This window comes from Lonchura striata, chromosome 22 (assembly GCF_050655825.1).
Source record: "Lonchura striata isolate lonStrDom1 chromosome 22, ASM5065582v1, whole genome shotgun sequence".
NCBI classification, from domain to species: Eukaryota; Metazoa; Chordata; class Aves; order Passeriformes; family Estrildidae; genus Lonchura; species Lonchura striata.
The window spans coordinates 4,082,142-4,095,023 of NC_140724.1; the positions used below are offsets into that span (position 1 = coordinate 4,082,142).

Below are 12,882 nucleotides of genomic sequence, written 5' to 3' on the forward strand. Positions count from 1 at the left end.
CAGTGTAGATATCACCAGGTCAGGTCTGCAGGAGCACCTCCAGTGGATCCCCAGGAGGGCACTGCAGGGATCCCGTGGTGGTTGTGATCAGCTCTGTGCCTGAATTATCAATGCGAGCCCTGAGGGTTCTGTTAATTAATGAGCAATACCTCCCATCACATGGCACAGAGTTCTAGGAGAGCTTGCTGTGCAGCTTGGACATTCAGCTGTAAAGGTTCAACCTGAAGGAGATGGAATTTATCTTCAAGAATTAACAAAACAAGTAATTTCAAAGGTTTCAAAAACATGCTGAATGTAAAACAGCGCAGTAATCTGATCCTGGAAAAGAGTGGGGGGGGGAAAGGCCCTTTCTTGTATATTCAGGAAGTTTTGTAGTTAATTCTGCAGCATATTTAAATGTGGCTTAAGGTAAAAATAAAAATCCCTGGGCAGTTCCACCCCTAGAACTCCCTGGCTGCTGCATTTTTCTGTCTGCTGCTCTTTTTTGAAAGGAACAGAAGTTCCTGGGTAGGACTTGGCTGCCTTTATGTGGGCATCAAGACAGAATCCAGTGCAGATAATGATCTAAACCAGCATAAAAATATTGTGAGAGGATAAAAAAAAAAAAAATATCCTTACCAGGGCAGGGGATGAGTTGGGGAGACAACCAGAAACAAATTCAGGAACTCGGTGAAGAAAGGTGTGTGAAAGGAATGTAAAACCTCTTTCTTCTCCTTAGCAAGGGTTTCATTGCTGGAATCCTTGTGAGGTTTGGGTTTTATCTCCTCCATCAGCTGGAGTTAAAATCAAAGTGAGTTCTGAGGAACACTCCAGATGTGCTGATGGAAGCAGATTGCTGCTCTCAGAGCCATTTGGGGTAGGGGAAACTCCTCAGGGCATTGCAGGGAGACTCAGCTGGGACCCAGCACATCCATGACAACCATGGGGAATTTAATGAATCTCCCTAAAAATCTGTGTGCAACCCCATTTCCCATCTCTTTTTCACCTTTCTTATTTGGTTGGGGTTTTTTTTTCCTCCTTATTTGCTCGTTTTTTTGTTTTGTTTTTTCTCCTTATTAGCTCTTTTTTCCCCTTATATTTTATTATTTCTTCTCTCATTGCTGTTGTTTCCAGGCTCCCCCTCCTTGCAGGCTGATGGATTGGCCACGCCACCTCCTCCTCCACCCAAAAACAAACCCTACGAGAGCAGCACCCCCAGGAACTCCGTGGAGGTGAGGAAATGGGAGCTGACAGCTTTTTGGAGAGCAGCTTTGGGGCAGGAGGCACCAGTGGAATTTTCCAAACTCTTCTTAGGGTGGTGCTGCTTGAAACCTGTCTCATCATTTCACTGCTTCACTCCCTGAAAGCACAAAATAAGGAAAAAATGGGAAATTTTTTTTTTTGCTTCAGGAGAGGACATTGGAGTGCAGTGCCTCTATTATTATTTTTTTTTTCCAAGTGGGAGTTGTGTTGTCCTTGGTCAGGAAAAAAGTGTGTGGGGATGGGAAGAGATACAGAAAACACACCAGCAGCAAAAGTTTCAAAAACATGATTAGCCTAAAATAGTGCAATAATTTGGGTTGAAAAAGAAGTGGGGAGAAAACCACAATTTTCAGAGGTCTCCAGTGTCTCCTTCTAAGCTTCAGCTGGGCAGAATCTGATTTTTCAAGCCATCAGTGACTTTAAAAAGGCTGTATTTAACTCCTGCCCTTTGTGTCAGTTCCATGGAGTGATTTTCTTGCAGGAATATCAAACTGCCCCTTTGTCAGTGCTGTATCACTGATGTTTCTGCAGGCTCTTTGGAATCCAAATGCAAATATTGTGTCAGAATCCTTTCACCTGTCCCTGAAATGCAGGTGCTGGTGATGCCAAACTAATTCCTTACCAGTGGGAAGCAAGAAAAGATCCTTTTGTGACTGAGAGAGGGATGGTGCCCTCCCAAAACCCGTCAGGAATTACTTTTTGCAATTGAAAGGGAGGGATCTCTTCCCCAGTCCAGTTCACAGAGAGGATTTGGGACTACCTGAGTGAGCTAAACTGAAGAATTTGAAGAGTGAGCACACTTAACTACTTCAGCAGCACAGGAAAACAAGAAAACAGCTCATCACTTAATAATGCTGTGTTGTGACACTGGAATAAACCCTTGAAATATGGGACCAGGAGGAAGTTTTTCTTCTTCTTTGCCCTTCATTTAGCTGGAAGTGACTGTGGCTGCTGTGGTGCTGTGCCCAGCAGAGATCCCAGCTCCAGGGATCTGTGGGAGTCACTGGATCAAGAGGAATTAATCAAAGAGCCTCCTTCCCTTGAGTCTTGTAAGGAAAAATTTCCTGCCACGTCCAGGCCTGCAGCATCCCCCTTGGCTGGGGGCCAGAGGGAAAAGATCCACGGGGCTGCAAAGGGAGATTGGGAAGGATTTTCTGAAGGATTTTGGTAGTTTGCTGTTGTAAAGTTGGGTGTGTTTTCCTTGGATTAGAACAACCCTGAAATGTTGAGTTTTGGCTGAAGAGTGATGAACCACACAACCTCCTCACTCTCCTGGCCTTTCCCATCTCATTTATTTACAGGATGCCCCTCAAAACAGGCAGACACAACATGAAACCCCCCCTTAGTGCAGTTTTCTGCAAGAACAAAAAACGCCCTCCAAGCCCCTCTGCAGGCAGGCAGGATGTGGCTTGTTTCATTAGAACTGCCCTCACTTCCATTTTAGGGTGTTGAGTTTTGCCATTCTGATTTGAACACATTTTACATCCTTTTGGGGCAGCTCATCCAGCCAGCAGGAGAAAAAAAACCCTGAATTTTAAAACCTGGAAAGATGGGTTTGTTGCCATTTTACTGATCACCAAAAGGAGGGATAAATGCTGAAGTTGGGCTGCAGGTCAGAGGCAATTAAAGTTTATCTCAGGCATACTCCAGCAACTAAAACATTTCAGCTCCTGGTATCTCCTGGGGATCTGTCCTTTGGCCCACACGTGGGTGAAGTCAAAGGTTTGCTCCTGCAGGAACCATCACGACATTTTGGGTTTCTCATTTGGTGAAAGAAAACGCCCTCCACTCACCAGCAATGGTTGAATTTTGTGTTTCCATCTCCTCAGGTTGCTCCACCGCTGCCCAGCAGACGTGAGGCCAAACCTCCCCCTCCACCCCCCAAAACCAGGAAATCCAGCGTGGTGTCCTCGGAGCAGTGAGGATTTGGGATCTCCCCTGCCACTGCACCACTTCCCTGCACTTCTCCTGGGAAATGCCACCAAGGAAACCTTGTTGGGCCTGGATTCCCTGCCCTGTGTTGACACACTAACCCAGATGTCTTCCTACTGGAATTCTGCCTCCTGCTCTTCTCTGTCCCAAGTTTGTCACTGCTGCCATCCCAGCAGCTCCTGCCCAGTGGAACTGGGAATCCTGGGGTGATCTCACTGCTGATCTCCTGGGTGATCTCACTGCTGATATCCTGGGTGATCTCACTGCTGATCTCTGGGGTGATCTCACTGCTGATCTCCTGGGTGATCTCACTGCTGATATCCTGGGTGATCTCACTGCTGATCTCCGGGGTGATCTCACTGCTGATATCCTGGGGTGATCTCACTGCTGATATCCCTGCAGGGCACTGGAGTTTCCTGCCTGGGTCAGGGGCTCTGCCCAGCTCGTGCTTGGTTTGGAACAAGATCTCATTTTGTGCTTTTGAATGGGGTGGGAAAAATCCCTCCTGTGAATGTTTGAGATGACAGAAGCTGCACTTTTGCCAGGGCTCGACTGGTACCACCTGCACTGACACCAGGACTTTACTGGTACCACCTGCACCGGTACCAGGACTTTACTGTACCAGTTCCATAAACAGCTTGTGGCCTGTTTATTTATCATCAGTATTGATGAAGATTTTGCTTTATCTTCCAGGAAATAATTTTTTTTGTTGTTGTTGTTCATTCTCTCATTTTGCTTCTGATTATCTTGAAGAAGTTGGGAAGAGCCACTAAAACCCTGCTGAGGGTGTTGCTCACAACAGGAAATACAATTATTGTTGGGCTGGGGTTTCACAGGCCATTATTGTGCTCCCCTGAGTGAAATGGGTTTGTGCCCTTACTGAAAAACCAAAGTTTGTTAAACCTAATGAAAAGTTTCCTCAGCAAAGGCTTTCTCAGGGAAAAACCAACCAAACAAAACCCAACCCAACAAAAACCACCCGCAGGAGGGTTTTGCTCAGACTGAAGTTGTCATTTTCATTTGTTCTTCCCCACTTCCTTTGACATCAGGGTGACTGCAGGAGCTGCTGTGCTGCCTGGCCAGCTCTAAAAGCAGATTGCCTTCATCCCAGAGTCATCCCAGATCCCATCACCTCCAGCCTGGAGCTGCTGTGGAGGTGGCACTGCAGTCACATCCCATCCATCCCCAGCCTGACTGCTGCAGCACTTCCAGCTGCCTCCGGGCTGCTGCTTCTCAGGGGAAATCTTGGGAATCTTCCTGGACACCCTGGCCAGCTTTCCCCCTCTCTGGGGCCTGGTGGGACGTGTCAGCTCCTCGTTGTGTTCTTGGACACAGACACTGCTTGACTGGAAAACCGCTGGGTTTTCTTGTCGTTCCATTTTCTGGGCACTCTCCCTCCCGTCCTGCTGTGCTCACACCAGCCCTGGATCCTCTGAAAGTTCACTTTGAGAGCAGCTTTTTGTCTGGGCTGAGAATTCTGCTTCAGGCAGAACAACAGGATGTGGGCTGAGTTGTCTGAAGTGCATCTCAACAGCCCCTAATGTTAATTCAGTGCCTTTCCCCTCTGCTCTGCCTCAGTCCTGGCTGCTTTTCAGAGCAGGTTGGGTTTAACTCCTTGAGTGAACCTGCAGGAGGCTCAGTGGATCCCAGGAATGGTTTGGGCAAACAGACTGAGCTGTCAGGTTTGGCTGTTTTGGTTCTAAAATGGTTTGGGCAAACAGACTGAGCTGTCAGGTTTGGCTGTTCTGGTTCTAAAATGGTTTGGGCAAACAGACTGAGCTGTCAGGTTTGGGTGTTTTGGTTCTAAGTGACTTTGAATTCCTCTTTTCCTGCCTTTTTGTTCTGCTTTAACAACCTTTACACAGGGAGCTACCTTCTGCATCCAGGTTTTTCCTGGAGAAGGAAAACTCCATGCAAAAAACACTCACAGGAGAAGGTGAGGCCTTGGGAAGAATTTTCAGCAGATCTTTTATGAATTTTTGCTCTTTTACTTGGGGAGGTTTGGCTCTGGCTGCATTTTTTGCAGTTACAGAGCAGGATTTTGAACAGAATCCTTGGCATGAATTATCCCTCCCTTCCTTCCCTTCTTTGGGCAGTGCAGCTGCCAGGGGTGAGGACAATTCTTCAGCTCTGCCCTGCCTTGAAATTGTTCCTCTCACCTTAAAGCTCACCTGGGTTTGCTGCTCACAAGTTCAGGCTTCTCCTCTCCCTTCCTGTGCCCGCCCAGTTGGGCACTGGGACGGGCACCCTCTGAACTGGGAGGAGGGAGCAGCTGACACCAAAGAGCTCAGGACAAATTTTCCCTTCCCAGGACATTTTGGGCATTTTCACTGGCAAATTTGCCAGAAAGGGCTCTACATTTGGTTCTTTTTTTCCTTCATTATTTATGTTCCAGAGTTTATAACCTGCTCCTTTTGGCAATGTCCCCAAAGTGGTGTCCAGTTCTTTTACCTGGCTGATAAAAGTTGGCGTCACTGGCTCAGAGGTGCAAGATGGAATTTTTGTTCTGTGCCCAAATGAGTCACGGCTTTGGGGAGAAAAAAAATCATGTAAGTGTCAGATTTTTAAAGGCAATTGGGTATTTAAGTGTGTGAGGAAGAACAGAGCATTCTAATGATTTTTAAATAAGTGGAATTAAGTGCCCACTCTTAGGAGAAATCCCGCCAGAACTGTGATTTTGTTTTGTGTTTGCTCTTTGCTTGGGTACCTGCCTGACTTGAGTTTTTAATTTTCAGAGGCAATTTAAGGTTGTCTCTACCTTGCTTTTTTAAATGAGGATCATCTCTTCAGGTTAATTAGGTGCTTTGGGAAATGCCTCTAATGTGTTTTAAACTGGAGGGTTTAAAATGGGAATAGGAAAATCCATAACGATGGTCTCTCCACACCACAAATTACAGCAATTTCTGCCCAATTCATGGTTTGGAATAAAATCTCAAAGTTAAAACATCCAAGAGGACACAAAACCTAATCCCATTTCAGAGCCAAGCTCTTCAAAGCTGCTGTGAAATTTCGAGCCTTTGAGGATTTTCAGTTTTTCTCCTTGGGAGAAATGTGTTCAACACTTGTTTTCTGGAGCTTTTAATTAAAATTTATCATGCTGTGATAAATTCCTTTAAAAATGTGACAGGCTTTAATCCACATCAGGGGCAGAGGGGAGCAGGCAGCTTTGATTTCAGTGGATTATTGGATTAGGAAAGGACACAGATTCCAGGGAGAGCAGCACTTGCAGTGACAGCGCCCCAGATTTTCCTCTCCTTATTTATTTTTACCATTGTAAATGGAAATAATAATTTTAAATCTGTAATTTAACTGATTTTTTTATATAGTGAAAATATTCCTGACCTGCTTCTGCTACCTTCTTTTGATTATTTTTATTTTAATTAAGAACTTGACCTTATTTTTACTCTTGTAGACCAAATCCTGTGGACCAGGGTAAGCTTTTCCAAAGACTACAGCAGGGAGGAAAAATAAACAAATAATGTGATTTTATGGCTGTTGAAAAGCACGAGGTTCACTTGATTCTTCTCTCTGACCATTAATTAAAGCACTTTTAGGACAGTTTGGGCACTAAGGGGTTACTCAAAGGGTGTTCCCACCTTAACCCATTTTTCAGGTCCATGTGGTGCTGGTTTGTGTTTTTAGGTAGAGGTGGAAATGCCTCAGCTCCAAATTCACCCCAATGTACACTGAATTAATTTTTCTCACTGTGGTATTACAAAGGTTTGATCACTCCAAACCCTGGGACGTGTTTGTTCAGGACATGAATTGAGGAGTTTTTGTGTGTTCTGGGATCGTGGATTGGTGATTCCATCACAAACCCACTTTTGCAGCGTGTAAATAGGATGTTTGGTGTGGGTTTTTTCAGTCCTTTGCAACTAAATCAATAAAAATACAGCTTTAAAGTGGCTCTGGGGAGGGCAGGAGCTGTGGGAAGGGGCTGCAGCTCCCTGGGTAAATGCCACACGATTCACTAAACCTGTAAAGCAAGGTGTACACATCTTTGTGGGTTTTTAAAATGTAATGATGGTTGTAAAGTTTGTAAATACATTTTTAAAATAAATGTAGCTTTTATGACTGAACCAGAAAAAACAAGCAGGAAAAGTCTTTCTTCCATGGACCAGTGGTGGACACGGGAGTTAATTCCAAACGTGAGTTTATTCTTTTACCAAAGTTTCCTTGTTTTACCCAGAAAGGAGTGAGATGAAGCCATGGTTTTGTCTGGACACGTGAAACAAAATTTGTCACATCCAAATTGTCCCTGCAGGACTCAGAGCAGACTCTGCTGCTCCCACTCTGGACTGGGATGTGTTCTATTTTACATAAATAATCTACACAACAATTTTCCACCATTTTAATGCCATTTCAGAGTATTTATTCACATATTGATCCAAGCAAAGACCGTTTGAGGAGGAATTTATTTTAACACAGTTTTGAAACCTCACTCTGGCTCTGTGGCTCCATTTCACTTCGGAAATTTTTAAATATTCTTTCTTCTGCCTTCTCCCTCCACCAGCCTCTCCTGTAACACACACCAAATTTGGGGTTTAAAGAGCAGAAATGACTTTGAGGATGGAATTTTCAGGTGCTCAGATACCACAGAGGTGAAGCCCCGGGGTGATTGGGATGGGCTGGGTGAATATCTGGGGTTTGTTCCCTGGAGTGCCTCAGGGAGGGGGAATTTTGTGCTCCCTCCCACCTTCCCCAAGAAATGGTGATAATTAGAGTTTTTCCATGGGGTGGAACATTCCCAGCCACGCCCCTTTTTTTCCCTGTTTAATATTCCTGTAGCAGCGCCAGGATTGTGTTGGGTTGGAAAAGCTGGGTGTGGGAAAAGCTTCATTTGTTTTCAGTGTTATGAGCAGCAAGGAAGGAGAAGTTCCTGAGCAAACCTGGTGAGGTTTGGTCCTTCCATCTCTGCCAAGACAAGGCAAGTTTCCCTGGGTGAGCCAGAAAGACTCATTTCAAATATCCTGCTAATTATTCTGGTGTGTTTTCCTGCCCAACATCATCTCTTGCAGTAAAAAAAAATACTTGACTATAGTAAATGACTGCTGCTGGCTCTTCACTGTGCAGGCAGTGCTGCTGGAAGTCATGGGCCACAACTCCAATACATGTTCAGTACAAGCAGGATTAAAGATGAGCTAAAATTGTATTTATTGGGGTAGTTTCTGCATGGAAATCCAGTGGAATTCAGGCTCTGCATTCCTGTTCCTGACTTTATGAGCCTTTTCAAGGCCTGACTCCTCGGTGAGTCTGGAGAGGCTTTCAAGCACTCAGAGCTTTGGGGCTTGGCTTCAAATCCAAAGTAAGCGGAGATTGATCTTTTGGGATGGCCCAGGGACACTTCCCAGGAAATGGTGCCCATCTGGCCCCATCGGGCTGTTGCTGGGTTAATGAAAAAGCAGATTTTTGCCTGAGAAGGCTGGCTGGGTGTCAGTGAACTCGGAGATGAGGTCTGTGCTGTCACTGCTGTGCAGCAGCTCATGGAAATGCATTCCCAGCCTGGGGACCCTGGGAGCTGCAGCTTCCATCTGGCTGTGCCCTGCAGCGGCGGGGACAGAGCTGGGACAGAGCTGGGACATCAGGGACAGAGCTGGGACAGAGCTGGGACATCAGGGACAGAGCTGGGACAGAGCAGGGACAGCAGGGACAGAGCTGGGACAGAGCTGGGACAGTAGGGACAGCCCTGGGACAGGGACAGGGACAGTTCTGGGACAGGGACAGGGACAGGGACAGTTCTGGGACAGGGACAGGGACAGCCCTGGGGCAGGGACAGGGACAGTTCTGGGGCAGGGACAGGGACAGTTCTGGGGCAGGGACAGCCCTGGGACAGTTCCGGGGCTGCTGTGGCTGCGCAGGGAGCCGGGGAGGGCTGGGCTTGCTCTGGGTGAATTGAGTCAGGAAACGCCACTGCTCCAAGGGCTGCTTTGCAATGATGGGTCCCTGGACTGGGAGTGTCCAGGGAGGATTTTGGAACGGTGCAGGTGACAGTGAGGGACCTCTGCAGGGATTTTGATCCAGTGGGAGGTGTCCCTGCACGTGGCACAAGGTGGATTTTAGGTCCCTTCCAGCCCAAACCATCCTGGGATTCCATAGTAAGGGCAGAGCCAGTATTTCCTGATGTGAGCTAAACTTTACTCCCTCTTCCTCCTCCACCACCCTTTTTTTTCCCTCCCCTCATGTATCTTCTCTAAATTTCCCCATAGTGATGACAGAAAAAGCACATTACTCACCATGGCTTCCTTCAGAGCCCCCCTCCTGGAATTCTGGTAGGAGCCTGGGCACGCGCTCTGCTGCTCCTCCTCTAATTTCTCCATTTCATTTGCAATCTGGATTGGAAAAGTGACCCGAGGAAGTGAGACAACCTTCAGGAAGGGAGAAGGGAGATTGTTCTGCCAAAAGCAATTCTACCCCAGTTACAGATGGAGGTGAAACTACAACTGCAATTGTGGAGTGGAATGTTTCAGTGCACAAATGAAATTCACCTTTTCCCCACCAGCCCCAGGATGCTGAAATAAGGAACTAGACATGAGGTATGGATTGGAAAAGAGGGGAAAACCACTGCTGGACAGAACCTTCCACACGTGCTTTGTCATTTAATGCTGAGCATCCACCACGTGCAAATTGCCAAAATGTTAAGGGAAGTGGAGGAATTATCATAAAATAACCCATCAGAATGTTGGAATTTAGGGAGAGGATGAAATCAGATTTAACCTGGACCTCAGAGCTCCACCTCTCCCTTGGAGCTGTCTGTCCAAATTATTCTGTAATGCTTCAGTGAAAGTTCAGAGATTTTAACACAGTGATTATGAAAAATTATCTCAATACAATTGTTTTACTTCTGCCAGCTACAATGTTCCATTATTTGTGCCAGGGTAAGTGGTGGCACCTCACCTCACCCCTGTTTTTCCAAATCCTCCTTCAACCAATGCCTTTATCCCCAGATGTGGGGATGTTTGGGGGACAGCCACGGGGAGAGGTGTAGAGGGAAGCCTTTTGTCACCTTTTTGGCTGCATTTGTTGCAGGCTGGGGTTGTTTCCCAGCCCAGGACCCACCTCCTGGAATGGTCCCAGCAGGAGCTGGGTGCTCCTCTTGCCCCCTGGCTGGAGGCCGTAGGACCAGTGCTGAGCCAGCCCCAGCCCCACGGCCAGCACACACAGCAGGACAGTGGCCACCATCCTCCTGGGCTTCTCCATCCTGCCAGAGACACAAAAGCACCTGGCTGCTCACAAAGGCATGGCAGCTCCATTTGCACCTTGCAGAGGGATGGAAATGAGGCACTTCTGAGACACAGAATCATGAAATGTGCTCAGCTGGAAGGGACTCACAAGGATCAGGGAATTCCAGCTCCTGGCCCTGCACAGATACCCCAAAAATCCCACCCGGTGCCTGTTCCACTTCTGAGCTGCACCTCCTGGGCAGGAGCCCCAGCTGGGTTTGCAGCCTCTCAAAGTGTGGATTAGCTCACTTGAAAGAGATTGGACATCTGAAAAATTTGGATGAAGATCTAAATTAGGATTTCTGAGTTCCAGGCATGTGTGGACCTCAAAGGTTGCATTCCCTGGTGGTGTTTGGCAGATGTGTTCAGCTGGTTTCTGCTCTCATGTCCCTGCTCCTTAAAAGCTGCTCTTTGCAGACTCTTCTAATCCTTTTTTTTTTTTTTAATAGGAGCATCTGTAAGCACTGGATAAATAAAAAGGGAGTGTGGGATGTTGTTCAGCACATTACCTGCTGCCTGAGAGAGATTGTGGAGTAACTGCAGCTCTTCTCCTCTGGAAAATGTCTGTAAATGTGCTCTCACCTCACTTTTTATACCCAAGAACCCCAGTGCCACCCCGTTCCCAGCAGGAGACCTTTCCCACTTCTCCCTCCCCGGCTGCAATTTTGGTGTTACTGTCATGCACAAGCAAAGCCCATAATTGGGACACCCGGTGCAGCAATTAAATTCAGCTCTTTTCTCAAAAAGTCATAAAAGTAACAGCTTTGTTTCTAAGAGGTTGTAAATCCCACATTGGGATCCCGAAGATCCTGCTGGGAAATGCAGGAGCTTTTCTGTCAGCGAGTTCTGCTTCCTTTAGTAAAAGTTCTTGGGTGAGTCTGAATTTGTTGAGGGTGTGAAATGGGTGAGGAATTGAGCTCAGTCTTTAAGAATCCTGGAATGTTTTGGGTTGGAAAAGACCTTAAATTAATCTATTTCCACCTCTGCCACCTTCCCCCATCCCAGGGTGCTCCAAGCCCCATCCAAGCTGGCCTGGGACACTTCAGGGATGGAGAATCCGTGGTCCAGGCAACACCTCGTGCCCATCTTCATTTCTATCAGGCATGAAGGAAAAACCCTTCAGTGCTCAAACTCATGCCTGTGCTTGCACAAATGCCCAGAGCAGGTTGAAATCCTCCTCCTTAGTATTTAACTTCAGGTGCCTTGGTGTTCCTTGCTTTATAAAAAGCCAGGTGGGATTAAACTGGACAAATCTATGGTTGTAAATGTATTTTGCTGGTGTCTCTGGTGTGAACAGGATCCCCAAATCCTTTTTAGAAGGGCCTGGAGTGACAGGGACAAGGGGGAATGAGTTTAAACTGACAACAGAGAAGGTTTAGGTTGGGAAAAAATCTATAATTTGGGTTTATATTAAGACAAATTTCTTCCCTGAGAGGGTGGGGAGGGGCTGGGATGGAATTCCCAGAGAAACTGTGGCTGCCCCTGGATCCCTGGAAGTGTCCAAGGTCAGCCTGGAGCAGCCTGGGACAGTGGAAGGTGCTGGGGATGGAACTGATGGAAATGATCCTTAAGGCCTCTTCCAACCCAAACTATTCCACGATTCCTTATTTTTCAATCTTGAGAGTTTGTGCACTGCAGGTTTATAAAGATTTATTTGCATGCAGGAGTTAATTCAGTATTTTTGACTGCAGAAATTGTAGTTTTTGCCCACCTGGCTGCTCCTCTGCCTTGCTGTGCACTGTTCTGTGCCACCTGAATGTTCTCCAAACTTCCTCTGTTCCGGCTGCCATGACCTCTTGGAGCTTTAATGGATTAAAGTCATTTAATGAGTAAATAATTCAGGGAGGATTTGGTGACTCTCTGCAGAGTCACTCTTCCTGCCCCCGTGCTCCTCCCACTCCCGGCAGGGGCAGCCAGCCCCAGCTCCAGCTCAGCTGCTCAAGCTGTGAAAAGTTTGGGTTTTAAGAGCAGAAATGTTCCTGCTCCTGCCTGGGGCACGTGGAGTCACCCAGGGATTTCCCTCCTTCCTTCCCCGATGAGCTCTGCAAAAATGAGGGTTATTTAAAGGTAAAAGCAGAGTTGGTTTGGACATTTAAAGAGAGCTTTGCCCAATAATTGCACCTCATTATCCACCACTTACCCTGGCTCTGAACAGCTTTGAACAACTCCTTCTCCACAGGTTTCTGGTGCAATCCACATTTATGATCCTTGGGGCCCTTCCAGCTCAGAATATTCCATGATTCTCTGACTATTCTGCCTCCAACTATTTTATTAAGCAAATATGAAGGGTGGGGACAAAAAGACTGAGAAGGCTTGGAGAAGAATAACAAACAAAAAACAATCCCATGCAAATTCATGGCTCAGAACCCCCACAAGCATAGTTGTTTTTCCAACAGGTATTTTATGCTTAAAACTAAAAAAAATTCTTGTTCTTCTCACATAAGCCAGGAAAGATTTGGGGTTTTATTAAAATGAAGACAACTAAGCC

The 12,882-nt window shown here is 46.6% G+C and overlaps 2 protein-coding genes across 6 annotated transcripts in view; one reads left to right on the forward strand and one right to left on the reverse strand.

The window, feature by feature from the left end:
* The window catches only part of DOCK5 (dedicator of cytokinesis 5), an 85,746-nt gene extending 78,471 nt beyond the window's left edge, over nucleotides 1-7,275 (forward strand). For all 4 annotated transcript variants that reach the window (XM_085559227.1, XM_077789239.2, XM_085559226.1 and 1 more), the window contains 2 exons: nucleotides 1,114-1,211; nucleotides 3,072-7,275. In XM_085559227.1, the coding sequence (XP_085415353.1) occupies nucleotides 1,114-1,211; nucleotides 3,072-3,164 (191 nt within the window). In that variant the 3' untranslated portion in view covers nucleotides 3,165-7,275. The remainder of the gene's footprint in view (nucleotides 1-1,113; nucleotides 1,212-3,071) is intronic.
* On the reverse strand, nucleotides 7,258-12,751 carry GNRH1 (gonadotropin releasing hormone 1). Of its 2 annotated transcripts, XM_085559233.1 has the most exons (5): nucleotides 12,535-12,751; nucleotides 12,106-12,196; nucleotides 10,231-10,372; nucleotides 9,408-9,503; nucleotides 7,258-7,693 (listed from the first exon to the last, which is right to left on the reverse strand). In XM_085559233.1, exons 1-5 carry the CDS (start codon nucleotides 12,749-12,751, stop codon nucleotides 7,652-7,654), a joined length of 588 nt encoding a protein of 195 aa, XP_085415359.1. In that variant the 3' UTR covers nucleotides 7,258-7,651. The 2 variants fall into 2 exon arrangements, with proteins under 2 accessions (XP_085415359.1, XP_021403989.2); XM_021548314.3 differs by having other exon boundaries at nucleotides 10,904-12,678.
* Between the last annotated feature and the right edge of the window lie 131 nt (nucleotides 12,752-12,882).